Here is a 17,293-nt window from a genome sequence, read left to right as displayed (position 1 = left end):
GCATAAAATGAACAGATGAAAAATTCTGTAGCCATCAGGAGAAAAGAACAAAACCCACCCACCCCATCTTCACTCACCCTTCCCATCACTGCAGGGGGCACGGACAAACTGGGCCAAAGCCTGTCTGGATTTGTGGAGTACTTGGGGTATTTTCGTTCAGCCATAAATTAAGCCTATTAATCAGGCAAAACCAAAGAAGGAGACAGGTTTTTCTTGGATGTTTTTTAAATTTTAGTAATGGCAATATCACGGTTTTTTGTTTATTTTTAAAATATATTTTTGGCCACCCAGTGTGTCATGTAGGTTCCTAGTTCCCTGACCAGGGATCAAACCTGCTCCACCTTGCATTGGAAGTTCAGAGTCCTCACCACAGGACCACCTGGGAAGCCCTGGCAATATCGGAGATTTAATTGATCAACATTGTGTATTGATTGGCTTTCCCGATGACTCTGCAGTAAAGAATCCACCTGCAATGCAGAAACTGCAGCAGAAACAGGTTCGATCCCTGGGTTAGGAAGATTCCCTGGAGGAGGGCATGGCAATCCACTCAAGTATTCTTGCCTGGAGAATTCCATGGACAGAGGATCCTGGTGGGGCTGCAAAGAGTTGGACACGACTGAAGTGACTTAGCATGCATGCTCGTGTATTGATTACAGAGAACTCAATGAACTTTAAAGCATTACAGTCTCAACTGTCAGATGTTGGATTTCTGCTAAAATGTCCCTGGAAACCAGGAAGTTGGAACAATGAAAAGACAGACAAGACTGACCTTCAGAAAACATCTGGATGTCCTCCACACTCTGACATTCCATGTGGATGAGATTTCCACCTGACCTTAGAAAGGAAAGAGCAAAGCCTGTCCCGTGAAGCGAGACTTTCTTACAGGGAAGCAGAGGACAACTGTCTCCCTACCGTGTAGACTCACACCCCTCCAACCCACATCGAGTAAACTACTTGATCATCAGGCTGTTCATCTTGAGGCAAAATGACTCTACTCCTGCATCAGAGGTCCTGTGTTCACCAGCTAACGGGATGGACGTGGGATCACAAAGAGGCAGACGAGCAGGACACCTCAGTGTGACGTGGGGGTGGGACACGAACCAGCCTGGGCTTCCTGTCCAACTCCCAGCTCCCAGAACTCAGGAAGCAACTGTGAAGGCCCCCAAAGTGCTTCTTCTAGAACAGAAACAAAAGTGCCTAATCATTATGGAATTTTATATCAAGAGGTGATAATGGGCTGGAAAAAAAAAGTTTAGGAAACCAGAAAAGTTTGTGTGAATGGATGTAGAAAAGATCACCACCAGGCCGTAAGGAGTCTGAGGTATGGGGTTAGACCTCTACTTTGGGAAGGTCACAGCCTGGGGTTTTGGGGGGATTTTTACTCAATTCCATTCCCACCCTGAGGCAGTTCTGCCACAAAAGAATTCTAGGCAAGTCATACAGCGGCTGGACCCAGAGTCACATTTCTCATTTTCTCGAAAAGGCTAGTTTATTCCACAGAAGACGTAACGTGACAGAAAATGACATCTGCCATGTGATAAGCTAGCATTCTCTAACGTAAGAAACTGAAAAACATGAGTCCAGTTAATTCAGTAGGTGTTACAAGTCCTTATTTTGAAGAAGGGTTTTTTGACTGTATCTCCCAACAATTACAGATACTTCTCACTCATGGAAATATTTGTGTGGCCCTGAATTAACAGAAAACATAAAACAGGAAAAGCACAGAGGAGCAGCTTTACATGATTGCGCTGCTAGAACAGGAGGTGGAGTCAGCTCATTACTTTGAAAGGCCCTGAGTTCCTCGCATTTTGAACAGGAAAACTGCTAGATTTAGAGGGAAATGCTCAGTTACATTTGAAGATAGAGAAATTCGTAAGAAGAACAGTGACAATGGGAACCTCTGTTTCCAGGGGATGGACTTTTTCCCTTACAGTTTCTGCACTTAGTGGTTATATAACAACAAGGGTTAAGATTCTAACTTACAAGTCAATTAATTATTGGGCTTCAGGAGAAGTTTCTGAGAAGATCAGAAAATGTCAAAGGTAATAGTGTTGCTCATCATGAAAGTCCATACCCATCTTTTACCCAGGACAGAGTCATGTGCGTTGGGGAGAAGCCTTAGAATATACCAGCCGTAGTTTCTGATGACTTGTCTTTGTATACACAACCATGTCTTCAAAGGGAGTGCATACTTTTAAAAAATAGCTCTTGATTCATTCTACCAAAGGCCATAAACAGATTTTGTGTCTCTATAGTCGTTTTATTGAAATGTAATTGATATACCATAAAGTTCACCCATTTAAAGCATGCAATTTGGTTGTTTTTATTATATTTACTGGGTTGTGAAATCATCACCACAATCTAATTTTACGTGATTTTCATCATCCCAAAAAGAAACCCTGTCAGTACTAGCAATGGCATAGCATTGTAAATTGTGGGATTCCTCTTGCTTCTCAATGTATTCTGTTGAAGGAATCCGTTAAGAAGAAGAGTCAAAGAGAAAAAAGAAACATGTCGAGAAAAGGAATTAATGTGTCAGATTTTAAATGTGTTTTGATCCAGTCTCTCTCCTCCTCCTACCCACAGACTCGGAGGTGGTGCAGTTACCAGCTTTTGCAAAAGTCACAGAAGCAGCCCCAGAAGATGACGTGGCAGCCAGTCTGTGAGCCCACAGGCTTGTGTGGTTGTCATGGGGAAGGCTTTCCAGCTGAAGTCACAACACTGAAGCTCAGCCTGCCACCACCGAGAAAATGCTTTTCATCTCTGTGCGTGGATAATTCGCCTAAGTGACAGGCTTTCCCTTGGAGAGGCACTGAACTGAGCTGGTTTACACAGGCAATTACAGCTCATTCCACACACACACACACACACACACACACACACACACACACACACAAAAGAACTGGGAAGGAAAGGAGTGGGGTGATGGTAGCTAGACAATGCCAAGGTGTCTGCTAGTCTGCTGAGTGGGACGTCTCCTCCAGGTCTTTCTAACTTTGTAAGAACATCACTTGTGGAAAGAAAGAAAACAAGGCTTCGTCTTTACCACCTGATAGTTCTTTAAAACACACACACACACCCCTTGGCAAATGAGAAATAAAAAACCAACCCAAACCAATAAACGGTCAAGTCTACTCTAGGAAGTAACTTATATATCCCCACTCAACTATCTTTACACAGCCTTATAGGCAAAGCAAGATGTGAAATACAGTTTGATATGTTTACTGATTAGGCTTCCATATCTCATTCAATAACACAAGTCAGAAAAGGCAAGCCAGAGTGAGGGGTAAAAAGTCAGGCACACAGCACTATGAACTGGGTTCCGCGCATAAAGTATTTCAAGAGAGAATCTCATCAGGAGACAGACAGCTCTTGGGGAAGTGACATGGGAACATGTCTGAAGAGAACACCCCAGAATAAATGAAGTACTTATTGTTGAAAAATGAGCTCAGATCTCAACCAATCCCAAACTTCAGAATTTACTGCACCGTTCAGGACTTTCCTTCCACGTTTCTTGTCTCCTGTTTCATTGCACAACGAGGGATTCTCCATACTTTCTATGAAATACAACACGGCGATTTTTGCAGTAATAAACTCCACACATGCATGACAAATCGAGGCATGCAAAATGTTTAACATCCCAGTTCACAGATACTTTAGGGACAAAATCCGATTATGAATTATATGCCACAATAAATAGGGCTCAATGTTTCATAAAGCAATTTATGGTTCATAAAAATGACAAAATGTACCTGTCAGACAGAGCGTGGAGGGCCGTTCTCTGGGCTGCCTGCTGGAAGAAAGGGCAGAGATGTTTGTTTAATATTCTCGCTTTTAAATTATGTGCTCAATCAATACTTAAAAAAAAAACCCTGTGTCACCCACATTTTTTGCCAGGTGGCCAAATATGAAATGACTAGTAACATAGTAGAGAACCCTTTTGTATTATTAGGAATATTAGAAAATGAACATTTCTGAAGTTAACTGAAGCCACCCACTGGGCACACCTGCCACCAGGGGGCGAGCTTGAGGAGGTTGCACATGGCACCAGTCAGACCTATTTCATTTTTACTTCCTGAATCATTTGTTAACACTATTTTATTCTAGTTTCCTGTAAGAAAAGGATCTGTTTTGGTTCCATTGCCGTCACTTTCCCAATGAGGATATAATTTTACTCCCAGTTTTCAGATTTATTGATAAAGTCATCACAACTGGATACTGGAACACTGACTGGCTTTGAGATGATATTAGGTGATTATTGATATGTTTTAGATACAGTTAACATAATTTCTAAAGAGTCTTCCAGAGATTTGCATTGAAATATGTATGAATGTAATTACATGATGTTGGGATTTAAAATAACATAACCGGATGGGAGAGAGAGGGGGTGGGCATATAAATGAAACGAGACAGCCTTGGGTTGATGACTCTTGAAGCTAGTTGATGAGCTCATTGGGGGAATATTACAGTATTCTGGGAAATTTTGTATGTGTTTATAATGAAAAATTAAAGGAAAAAAGAAAAGAAGGAGGCCTCCACTGCTCCTTCAGATTCTCCCAGTTTTCCACTCACTTTCCCTTTGCCTGTTCTTTTTTCTGCCCACTTGCCTTCCCCTGAATCTATGGAAGGCAGAGAGTACACTGTCTTCTCCGATGAGAAGTCACATGGGGAGGGGATCAAAGCGTGGCCTCGGAAGACCAAGGCCTCCTCTGGGTCCACACAGGAGACAAGCAGTGTACATGGCCCGTCTTCACTTTTGACCCAACAGGTGTCAAAGTTTACTGTTTGTCAGAGACAATAACGTCTCCCACGCTCTTCTTCTTCACAGGAAGCAGACAAAACAGAATCTTCAGATTAGAAAAAAGGACACATCAGTACCATTATCCCTATTACAGAAATGAAAGCTACCCTTGGTGATAGCAGCATATCCGTGGATCAGTCAGTCAGATCAACACTCACTGAATTCCTACTACAGAAGATGACTGCCCTGGGCGCTAAGGGGGACAAAGGCAAAAGCAGAAGAAGTGGTCACCGTCCTGGACAAGCTGCGTCTCCAGACAGAGAGTAAGAATGGAGGTCCAGGGATGACTTGCAGACATTGATGAGATAACATGCAAATAAAACAGTGAAGGTTGTTGTTGCAAGGCAGAAGCCAGCCCAATATTGTAAAGCGATTATTCTTCAATTAAAAATAATTTTTTAAAAAAGGTGAAGGTAGGACAGAGCTAAAAAGGGGCGGACATGAGGGATGACTAATGGCTGGTGGATCTTTAGTCACTCAGTCGTGTCCGACTCTTTGTGACCCCACCGACTGTAGCCCACCAGGATTCTCTGGTAAGAACACTGGAGTGGGTTCCTATTTCCTTCTCCAGGGGATCTTCCTGACCCAGGGGTTGAACCTGGGTCTTCTGCACTGCAGGCAGATTCTTCACCGTCTGAGCCACCAGGGTTCTACAGATCCTCAAATGGTGTGTGCAGTTGTTAGCAGGTGCTCTGGGGATATCTGCAGAGGAAACGCCAACGAATACATCCCGTAGGGGACCCTTCCCACTGAACTGTGGTCCAGGGGAGGAGGCGCTGCTGGTCTTGGACTGGATGGCAGAGGAAGGGCCTGTCTGAGCCCAGCAGAGGTTCTCACCTGGGCTCCCCTCTCCCAGTGCCAAGAGTGTCCGGAATTGAGCTAGGGGTGTTTCTGTGTGAACGCCATGAGGGGTTCACTACTGGCATTTAGCACCCGCCCTGAAGGTGCTAACGGCTTTTAAAAGTCAGGGGCGACCCTGGTAGGATCAGAAACTCTCCCCTTAAAATGACAAGGGTGTCTCCGTGGAGACACTGCAGCAAAGTAGGAATGAAAGGCAGGTTTCAAAGGAAGAGCCCAGGGGACATGAGCTTGGGGGCTGAGCATCAGGAACGGAAAATAAGATGAGAAACTTAGATAAGTCTGCAAGGGACACAGCCCCAGTGAGTCAGAAAAAAACATTCCATCCGTTGAACTGGGAATGGAGAGTCTTATGCCCTGGGACAGGCTCTGCCTTTTATTTATATTATGGACCTGTATTCTGGTCCTCAGCCCAGACCTTGGTGTTCAAACGACCCTTACCCTCCCCGAATGGATGCTGAGGGAGCCAGTCGAGGTCCAGGTCCTGGGGACAATCCACGGGGCAGCTGCCCCTTCCTCCCTTCCCGGATTCCAGGGAGTGAAAGCCTGAGTGGCCTGGTATTCTAGGGTCACGTCATCCATTCAAGACAGGAAACAAGAATGTGTGCTGTGTGTTCTCTTCACGGGGACACGTGAGGGAGTGGAATGAGGCAGGGGGAAGAGGCGAGAGGCTGGCGGAAGGTCTGGAGTCCCAGCTCCCCCAGGACACCTCAGAGGAGGCACATCCTTTCCCCTCCTCTCTCTCCTTCCTCTGTGAGGGCCGCCCCAGGAGCACATTCACAGATCACCCAGCTGGTGCCAGGCAGCCACCTCTGTTCCCTGGTTTGTCTCCTAAGGGGCTCTCTCCTCACTCAGCAAGATGGCCTGCATGTTGGAAGGTATTCCTGCAAAGAACTTCACTCTCTACTCCTGACTCTGGCTAAGTATACAGAAAAGCATCTGGAACTCCCCAGAGGAAAGATGGCACATATTATTAGCACAGTCTCTCCACGTCATCTCAGTAAGAGGCATTGGAGATGGACACTTCCTGGAATAACAAAAATCACAGGAGATGTGACTAAAAGTTCAACAGAAATCTCTCTCATGGCATCTGAATTTTCCCCCAGCCCTGGATGTCAATTTTTTAAAAAGTCTATTGATTCCTTTCTCTCCTGCCTGCAAATACTTCCCACTGGCTTTGGTGATAAGGAAAACACAGCACTTGTTGATATGCAATCTATAAGAAGATGACTTAAGAAGCAGAAGCAAAGCAAAACAAACCCCCAACAGAAAACTCAGACGCCCGTCACTAGAATACCTATGAATGGATGCTTCCCAGGTGGTAGTACCTGCTGAGAATAACTCCATAGGACTGATGTGGGCGAGGCCTCTAGTGCAAGCTGAGCTGAAGCTGATTTCCTTTAGCAGATAGACATGATCCTGGGACCAATAGGTCCTTCTAGGCTTAGACATCATGCACCTAACCAGTCACTCTGCAGTCTGTCCACACAACTGCCTGCACCACTATTTTTAATGCCTGCTTTTGATTGTGCTATTTAATTTGTAGTTATTCTCCATCATTAAAAAGTTAACAGAAGATGGCTCATCATCCATCAAGAAAGGAGATGAGAATATATTAAATGTTTTAAATAACTCCTTGAGGAAAAAAAGCTTATGGCATTAAAACTCTATGCTATATGCCAGAGCAAAGACCACCAACTTTTTTTTTTTACTGCATTAAACTTTGGCAGTTGCATACTGTTTATTTTATTTTACTGTTGGAAAATAATAAAATAAATAAACATTGGAATTAAACAGCACAGAAAAATTACTTAGGTGACTCATGATTGAAGCCTGAAAAACTACTCATAGTAAACTAGATGAATTGCCCACTTTCGTTTTCTTAAGACTTGTACATTACAGCAACCGTATTTCTCTCTTCCTAAATCATCTTCTCTTGTAACTTTCTTTTTATTCAGCTCTCAGCAGAATAGATTGAGAGGGTTAAGAGCATGTATCATTGATCTTTCCTGAGTTCATTACTCATTCATGAATGACTCTGAAGGGTAAGTCTATGAGTCAAAACAAATTTTCTGCCAGAAATAATCATTTTCCAGGTTCTCTTCAAGAGATGATATCTTTTCTCTGTCTTTATTATAGTAAGCTGGTGCTTGGGAGCCTAATCAGTAGACTTGCAGGTTTCAATGTACACTAGATGAGTTACCAGTCACAATCTGTTATCGACAGGAAGTTAAAGAGGAAATTAAGTGCTCTTACTGTCATTGGGTCCAGTGGTGAACAAGTTCATGGATACTGGAGTGGGGAGAAAACAAAGGGAAAAGACTGGAATTCAGAGAGGTCTCAGCATGATCCAGTTTCTTTCTTAATGACAGAAACAGAACTAACATGTGAGTAGTACTGTAAAGGAATCTGATGTACCTGTTATGTGCAGGTACTGGGCTTGGCTTGGGTGACAGTCAAAATAGACAAAGCTTTTGCAACACTGTACTTGGAATCTCCAGGTGAGCCAGATGCAAATGGTTAAACATACAGAAGCATTCTAATGACAAGGGCTGTGACCGAAGGGGATAGGAGTTGTGAACCAGAATGTGAAGGGTCCTTGTTTGGGATGAATGTACAAGGAAGCCTCTCTAAGCAGGGGTAACATTACTGAATAAGAAAAGTATGAATGCAGAAGGAGGAAGGGACAACTGTTTAGTAGCAGAGGCCCGAGGCAGGCCTGGATCCCTGCTCAGTTGAGGAGCTACAGCAAGGTTGCTGTCAGGCACGTCAGTGAGCGGTGGGGACAGTGGCAGGTCTCAAGGGTTGTAGAGGTCAGGTTAAGGATTTTGGACATTATCCACAGCAACATGAAGTCACTGAAAGGTTTACATGAGGGGAAGCTGAGAGAAGGGTGTGTGGGACCTTCTTGTACATTATTTGCAACTTCCGGTGAATCTATAATTTAAAGAAAAAAAGAGTAGGGAGAAAGGCAATATGTCATTACACTTTTCAAATACCCCTCTGCCTTTTGTGTGGCAAATGGATTGGGAGAGGAAGGGACAAGGTTGAAGGTCACTTGCAGTGCTCTAGGCAAGAGAAGTGCATGGAAACAGTGGAGATGGAGAGAGTTCATGTTACATTTTGGAGGCAGGCTTGAGGGAACTGTTGACTGATTGAATGTTGGGGAGGGTGTCAGAAATGAGTCCCAGGTTCCCGGCATGAGCATCTGGTATGGATGGAGAACCACTGACTTGGATAGGCAAGATGGGGGCAGAAGCAGGACAAAGGCAGAGTTTAGGTCTGGGCGTGTAAAAAACTCTAATTCAAAAAGATGCATGCACCCCAGTGTTCACGGCAGCACTATTCACAATAGTCAAGACATGGAAACAGCCTAAATCTCCATTAACAGATGAAAGGATAAAGAAGAAATGGTATGTGTATATGATAGAATATTATTCGGCCATCAAAAAGAATGGAACTTTGCCATCGGCAGTAACATGGATGGACTAGGAAGGCATTATGCTTAGTGAAGTTAAGTCAGACAGAGAAAGACAAATATTGTATGATGTCACTTACACATGGACCCTAAAAAAATCAAGAAACTAGTGAATATACTGGAAAGGAAACACACTCAGATAGAGAGAACAAACTAGTGGTTACCAGTGGGAGGGAGGAGGGGGAGGTATAAACTACTGGGTGTAAGATAGGTTCAAGGAGGTTGTACAACATGGGGAATACAGACAATATTTGGTAGTAACTGAGAATGGAAAGTAACTTTTAAAACTGCATTTAAAAAATGCTAAGATCTCCCCACTGCCCCTCCAAAAGTTTGGGTGTGCAAAGTTCCAGTTGCTTATGGGATGTCAAGAGGAGATGTTGAGTAGACAGTTGGATTTGTGAGACAAAACTGTTAAATGTCAGCTAAGAAAACAACATCAACATATTCTTGGCAAGTGACAATCACAAGGAGAGAGATGGTTTGGTTTTCTGGATCTACATTTTGGTATTGGCCTAAGAGAAGCAGATCTAGACTCCAGCTGGGGAGGACACACTTTTGTCTCTGCACTTCCTGTGGGCATGACCTCCATCTGCTACACAGCATCAGGTTTATGACCAGGACAGTCAAGGAGGTACCACTGCAGCGGTAATTATGATCACATCACATCATTGTGTTAGGGTTGTCTCCACCTTTAATTACTTGAATAAACACGATCAAAGCAAATCTTAGTTCATGTGTGTTTGGCTGTTATTGAAGCAGGCTATGAAATTGACATGGACGCTCACATCTTTCTAGGAATTCTGGCTGGTAAGGCTTAGTGTTTTCTTGCCATTCTTCTCTAAGTTGAAACTTGCATTTATTAACATATTTCCCTGTTTAATTTCCTTCTACCTCTATTAGCACATTTTATGTTTCATTAACTTAATTTTTATGCTGTTGTTTTTCATTTTGGTTCTAGTTGATGAGTGTCTTTAACTTTATGTTGTGAGTTTCCATTTGGTGTTTTCCAATCCATTTAGCAATATTTGCATGACAAAGGAAACAGTCTATTTCTTTTTTTTTTTTTTTAAGTAATAATGAGTACTTGGCATTTTTAGATGTCTAGAAATGCTGTCTAGGAAGCATTTTGCTCTGTGGACTTTGATCTTATCCTGTTCTCTACAGGAGTCAGGCAGAGTCAGGTGTGACACTATGACTCATCATCCAAATAAGAACAGTTTTGAGAGTGAAAGGGGATGCTAACCAAATGGGTGTCAGGAACAAGAGGAGAAAATCCTGCTTTCTTGGGGCACAACATACGGTCACTCGAATAAAGATGACTCTACAAATATAAACACGATCAGGATGAGCAGCACAGAATTTCAGGAGCTGAGGAACTTGCCAAAAAAGAAAGCAAACAGCTGAATGTGGTCACTTGTGGACAAACCACCCCGACTCTTGGTGTCTCTTTAAATCAAGTTGGTGCTTCTCCTGTTCTTCCTCTAGCTTGTCCTCTGTTTGGAGTCTGCCTACAACCTGAGGTCCTTTTTATGAAGACTGCCTTGATCACTCAAGCTCCTGTTGACCCTCCACTCTCAGAGCTCCTGGTCAGAACATGGCTTAGCGCTGGGTTCTATTCTTTCCTGGCCATCTGCTTCACAGGAATTTTAGTTTTGGCTAAAACTCAAGTCCCTTGAAGATCACTAAAGGCAGAAATCTCAGCTCATCCTCACTCTGCTGGAAAGAGCCTCCCGCGGATGGACAGCACCTGCAGTGGGATTTGAGGTAGGATGTGAGTAGTAACTTCTAGCGATAACAAATGCTACTATGTGCCACGGCTCCAGTTTCAGAGCTTTGCTGAAATACACTTTTTCCTCTTAGCTGTATATTCTTTCTCTATTTTACTATCTTGAAAAACTAGGATACACTTTTTTTTAGAGAAATTTTGACTGGTTGTTTTAACTGCATGACTTTGATTTGCATATGTCTACCAAGGATTTGATAAAGATAGCAACTGACACTTAATAGTACTTGTTATATCCTATGGGAAGTGCTGATTAGACTTGATGACACCAGATGGTTTGCTGGATAACATTATCTTAAAATGTGGATTCTGTTACCAACGCACTGATCTGGGGGCCTATTTAAGGTTGGTGGCCATCCTAACTTGGCAATTCAAACCTTCTGAGAGGGATTAAGAGGCACTCTTGTCTTCACTGAGCATTTCCAGGACATTTTACTCTAGAGACAACTCTATGAACAATGGTGACATTCGTCAGGCTGCCCCTTCTGCATCCAGGAGGGGTTTGCCATCACAAGAGAAGAGTTGGGGGCAGCTGCTAAGAGTTAGGAGAAAGAAGGGAAGGTGTGGGGATAGTGTGAGCACATGCCCCAGGGGCTGTCCTCCAACCACAGTGACTGATGTCAGATTCTTCCCAGGAGGCGATGGCCCTGGGGAGGGCCTGGGATGATACAGGCACCCAGAGTGATGAGCCATACAGACCACCATGAGGGCAACGTTATGGGTCAGAGAGTCCTGGTAGATTCCTGGAGGAGGTCTGTGTGGTAGAGGGGGTGGTATATGGTGCTAAGAGGTCAGTCTGAGGTGGGTGGGTAATGGCAGGAAGACCCACAGCCATGCATTAGGCTATTAATGTGGCGGGGCGGTGGGGGGCCAGGCAGAAGCAAGCTGGGTGACACTCAGCTCCTTGCCAGGTCTTGGGGAGCAACTTGTGCTTCAAGAGCTGTGGCATCACTGTCCTAGAGCAAGTAGCCTCTTCTACCTGGGCATCTAGGAATTCGTTCTATAAAGGACTAGACTGAGGGAGGCTAGTCACCAGCTCCTTAAGGACAGGAAGTGGGTACAAGTTACATGACTGAGCAACTCTTGGTACAGTACAAGGTCTACCAACAGCACAGGGCACATAGATACTTGACAGATACAATGTCCCGAGGTGACCAAGACATGCTGGTGCCTCTGCCAAAGCCCTGACAGAGGATGGATTAACTTTCTATCATTCATTCATTCACTCGGTTTGATTTCATCGCTAAAAAGATTTGTGTCAGAGGATGAGAACTCAAAATCAGCAACAGATTTAAAAGTCTCTCACAGATTTTAAAGTTTATTCAAGCTTTTGTTAGTATGATTACAAACCAGAGTTTTGTTTTTTTTCCTTAATTTTAAAAGAACGAGAAAGTCAGTCTTCTGTGTTTAAACCGGCGTCACCCTTCAATTGCGTTACTCTTTTAGGTAAGCTGTTGTAGTTGTTTGGTCTGTTAAGTCGTGTCCAATTCTTGTGACCCCATGGGCTGCAGCTGGCCAGGTAAGATGATATGAAAAATCTTTGCTGAACTATTATTTTGTTAAAAATCAAAATGGCATGCTCTGTGTACCTGCTTTCTTACAAGAAATTCATTTTGGGGTTTCCTTGCTGGCTCAGTAGTTAAGAATCTGCCTGCCAATGCAGGAAACATGGGTTCCATCCCTGGACCCGGGAAGATCCCACATGTATGTGCATGTGTGTACACATTCAGTCACGTCCAATTCTTTGTGGTCCAATGGACTGCAGCCTGCCAGGCTCCTCTGTCCATGAGATTTCCAAGGCAAGAATACTGGAATGGCTTGCCATTTCCTTCTCTAGGGAATCTTCTCCACCCAGGGACAGAACCCGAGTCTCTTATGTCTCCTGCAGTGGTAGGTGGGTTCTTTACCACTAGTGCCACCAGGGAAGATCTCACATGCCATGGAGCCACTAAGGCCGTGTGCTACAACTACTGAGACTGGGTTCTAGAACCTGGGAAACACAACTAATGATCGCATGTGCAGCAACCCTGAGGCTTGCATGCCCTAGAGCCCATGTCCTGCAACAAGAGAAACCACTGCAAGAAGAAGCCTGCATGCTGCAAATATAGAGTGGCCCCCACGCGCCACTAGACAAAAGCCTGCATGCAGCAACAAAGACCCAGCATAGCCAAATAATAAATTAATTAAATTTTAAAAAACCTTGCAAATTGACCTTGGAATGAATTAGAATGCTGTAAGAAAACATATAAATGAGCAACATAAATAAAGTCTGTTCCTCCCCTTCTTCTTAAAAAAAAAAATAAATAAATAAATTCATTTTTTTCCTCGTGGCATTTTTCAGTAAAAGCTTCTACCAAGGTACTAAATAAGAGATTGTTTTACTCTATGTGACTCCCCATCTCTGGACCCCTCTCCCCCAAATCACCAGCTCAGTATTCTCACCTCCTCTTCTGACTTCTAGATCTATTCTTCTATCATTAGCTACTTGCCTTTACTTAGATAAATCAATTTTCTGGCTCCTTCCTGTACTCCTCTCCTTTTATTATCTAAATAAGCCTAAAAAATTCCAGCAATGTAGATGCCAACTTGGAGGCTGGGCAAGAGGGGTCAGCTGGGAGAACACAGGAGTCCACACACTTACGCCAGGCCTCACCCTGTGCATGGCTTCCACTGGGCTATTACTCTCTATAACAAAGAGAACAAGCCCTGAGCCTTTGGAGTGAGAGCACTGACTCCAAGACCCTAGACTACCAGAGACCTAACCCTAGGGAGTATCAAATAGCGAGAACTCACACAAAGGAAGCCACTTGAACACAAAACCTGGCATCACCCAACCACCATGTCACCCTGTGAAGGATGCTTCATATGAATGACATGCAAAACAAAAACACAAACCCAATCATCAGCAGACGCTGAATGAGACACCACCTCACTCAGCCTTGCCCATCAGAGGAAAAACAAATGAACAAGAAAAAACTCAGCACAAATCTCACCCTATACAAAACTTACAGAAACCGCTGGAACAAACAGGAGGGCAGAAACCAAAAGAAAGAAAGAATTCAACCTTGAAGCCTGGGAAAAGGAGACCTCAAACACAATAAGTTTAAAAAAAAATAATGAAAAGGCAAAGAAATACTACACAAGTGAAGGAACAAACTAGAAACACAGAAGTCCAAATAAATGCAGAGAAAATAGCCAAACTACCTGACAAAGAATTCAGAATAACGATAGTAAAGATGATCCAAAACCTTGAAAACAGAATGGAGAAAATGCAAGAATCAATTAACAAAGACCTAGAAGAGTTAAAGAATAAACAGACAAACACACAACTACTGAAATTAAAAATACTCTAGAAGGCATCAATAGCAGAATATCTGAAGCAGAAGAACGAACCAGTGGGCTGGAAGATAAAATGGTGGAAATAACTTCTGAAGAGGAGAATAAAGTAAAAATAATGAAAAGACCTGAGAGCAGGCTCAGAGACCTATGGGACAATATCAAATGAACCAACATTCGAATTATAGGGGTCCCAGAAGAAGAAGAGAGAAAGAAAGGGTGTGAGAAAATTTTTGAAGAGATAATAGTTGAAAATTTCCCCAACATGGAAAAGGAAATAGTCAGTCAACTGAAAGAGGTGCAAAGAGTCCCATACAGGATAAACCCAAGGAGAAACACGCCAAGACACATACTAATCAAACTAATAAAGACTAAACACAAAGAAAGAATATTAAAACCAGCAAGCGAAAAGCAACAAGTAACATACAAGGGAAACCCCAAACGTTTAACAGCTGATCTTTCAGCAGAAACTCTGCAGGCCAGAAGGGAATGGTAGGATATATTTCAAGTACTGAAAGGGAAAAATCTACAACCAAGATTACTGTACCCAGCAAGGATCTCATTCAAAATTGATGGAGAAATAAAAAGCTTTTCAGACAAGCAAAAGTTAAGAGAATTCGGTACCATCAAACCAGCTTTATAACAAATGTTGTATAAGAGAAGAGAAAGATCTGCAATATCAACCCCAAACAATTAAGAAAATGGCAATAGGGACATATATATCAATAATTACTTTAAGTGTAAATAGTTTAAATGCTTCATCCAAAAGACAGAGACTGGCTGAATGACTATAAAAACAAAACCCATATATATGCTGTCTACAAGAAACCCACTTCAGCCCTAAAGACACATATAGACTGAAAGTGAGAGGATGCAAAAATACATTTCATGCAAATGGGAAGCAAAAGAAAGCTGGAATAGCAATCCTCATATCAGACAAAATAGACCTTAAAATAAAGAATATTACAAGAGATAAGGAAGGATATGACATCAAGGAATCAATTCAAGAGGAAGACAGAGCAATTTTAAGTATCTGTGCACCTAACACAGTAGCACCTCAATACATAAGACAAACACTAACAGACATAAAAGAAGAAATTGACAGTAACACAATAACTGTAGGAGACTTTAACACCCTACTCACATCAATGGACAGATCATCAAAACAAAATTAATAAGGAAACACAAATCTTAAATGATGCATTAGATGAGATGGATCTCATTGATATCTTCAGGACAGTCCATCCAAATGCAGAAGAATACACCTTCTTCTCAAATGGACATGGACCATTCTCCAGGAGAGACCACATCTTAGGTCACAAATCAAACCTCAGTAAATTTAAGAAAATTGAAATTGTATCAAGCATCTTCTCTGACTACAATGCTATAAGACTAGATATCAATTACAAGAAAAAAAAAAAAACCATAAGAAACACAAACACATGGAGATTAAACACTACATTTCTAAATAACCAATAGGTTATTGAAGAAATCAAAAGGGAAATAAAAAATTTCTAGAAACAAATGACAATGAAAACATGACAACTCAAAACCTATCAGATACAGCAAAAGCAGTCCTATGAGGGAAGTTTATAGCAATACAATTCTACCTCAAGAAACAAGAAAAACATAGAATAGACAACCTAACTTTGCACCTAAAACAACTGGAAAAAGAAGAACAAGCCCCCCCCAAAATTAGTAGAAGGAAAAAACTCATAAAGATTTGAGCAGAAATAAATGAAAAAGAAATGAGAGAAACAACAGCAAAAATTAATAAAACTAAGAGCTGGTTCTTTGAGAAGATAAACAAAATTCACAAACCTTTAGCCAGACTCATCAAGAAAAAAAGAGAGAAGAATCAAATCAACAAAATTAGAAATGAAAAAGGAGAGGTTACAACAGACAATGCAGAAATACAAAGGATTATAAGAGACTATTATGAACAACTATATGACAATAAAATGGATAACCTGGAAGAAATGGACAGATTCCTAGAAAAGTTCAATCTTCCAAGACTGAACCAGGAAGAAATGGAAATTATGAATAACCCAATTACAAGCACTGAAATTGAAGCTGTGATAAAAAAAATTTCCCAAAAACAAAAGCCTAGGACCAGATGGCTTCACACGAGAATTCTATCAAACATTTAGAGAAGAGCGAATGCCTATCCTTTTAAAACTTTCAAAAAATTGCAGAGGAAGGAACACATCCAAACTCATTTTACAAGCTCACCACCACCCTGATACCAAAACCAAAGACAGCACCAAAAAAGGAAAACTACAGGCCAATATCACTGATGAACATAGATGCAAAAACCTTCAACAAAATTTTAGCAAACAGAATTCAGCAACACATTAAAAAGCTTATACAACATGATCAAGTTGGGTTTATTCTAGGGATGCAAGGATTCTTCAATACATGCAAATCAATGTGATATATATTAAATTAAAAAATGAAAACCATATGATAATCTCAACAGATGCAGAAAAAGCTTTTGACAAAATCTAGCACCCATTTATGATTAAAATTCTTCAAAAAAATGGGCATAGAGGGAACCTACCTCAACAGAGTAAAGGCCATATATGATAAGCTGACAGCAAACATTATTCTCAATGGTGAAAAACTGAAAGCATTCCCCCTAAGATCAGGAGCAAGACAAGGGTGTCCACTTTCACCACTATTATTCAACATAGTTCTGGAAGTCCTAGTGACAACAATCAGAGAAGAAAAAGAAATAAAAGGAATCCAGATCAGAAAAGAAGTAAAGCTCTCACTGTTTGCAGATGACATGATACTGTACATAGAAAACCCTAAAGATAGTATCAGAAAATTACTAGAGCTAATCAGTGAAATTAGCTAAATTGCAGGAGACAAAATCAATACACTGAAATCGCTTGCGTTTCTATATACTAACAATGAAAACTCAGAAAGAGAAATTAAGGAATCAATTCCATTCACCATTGCAACAAAAAGAATTAAATACCTAGGAATAAACTTACTTAAGGAGACAAAAGAACTGTACACAAAAAATTTT

General features: G+C 41.8%; 1 protein-coding gene across 1 annotated transcript in view; it reads right to left on the bottom strand.

The window, feature by feature from the left end:
* Positions 1-17,293, bottom strand: part of AFF3 (ALF transcription elongation factor 3) — a 558,198-nt gene that overhangs the window by 91,943 nt on the left and 448,962 nt on the right. Inside the window, exon 12 of the mRNA XM_065929723.1 lies at positions 3,753-3,793. Coding sequence (XP_065785795.1) covers positions 3,753-3,793 — 41 coding nt within the window. The remainder of the gene's footprint in view (positions 1-3,752; positions 3,794-17,293) is intronic.

Source organism: Muntiacus reevesi, chromosome 3, assembly GCF_963930625.1.
Source record: "Muntiacus reevesi chromosome 3, mMunRee1.1, whole genome shotgun sequence".
In the NCBI taxonomy this organism is placed as follows: domain Eukaryota; kingdom Metazoa; phylum Chordata; class Mammalia; order Artiodactyla; family Cervidae; genus Muntiacus; species Muntiacus reevesi.
The sequence above is the reverse complement of the archived record's forward strand: the minus strand, read 5'-3'. Positions and strand labels throughout refer to the sequence as shown.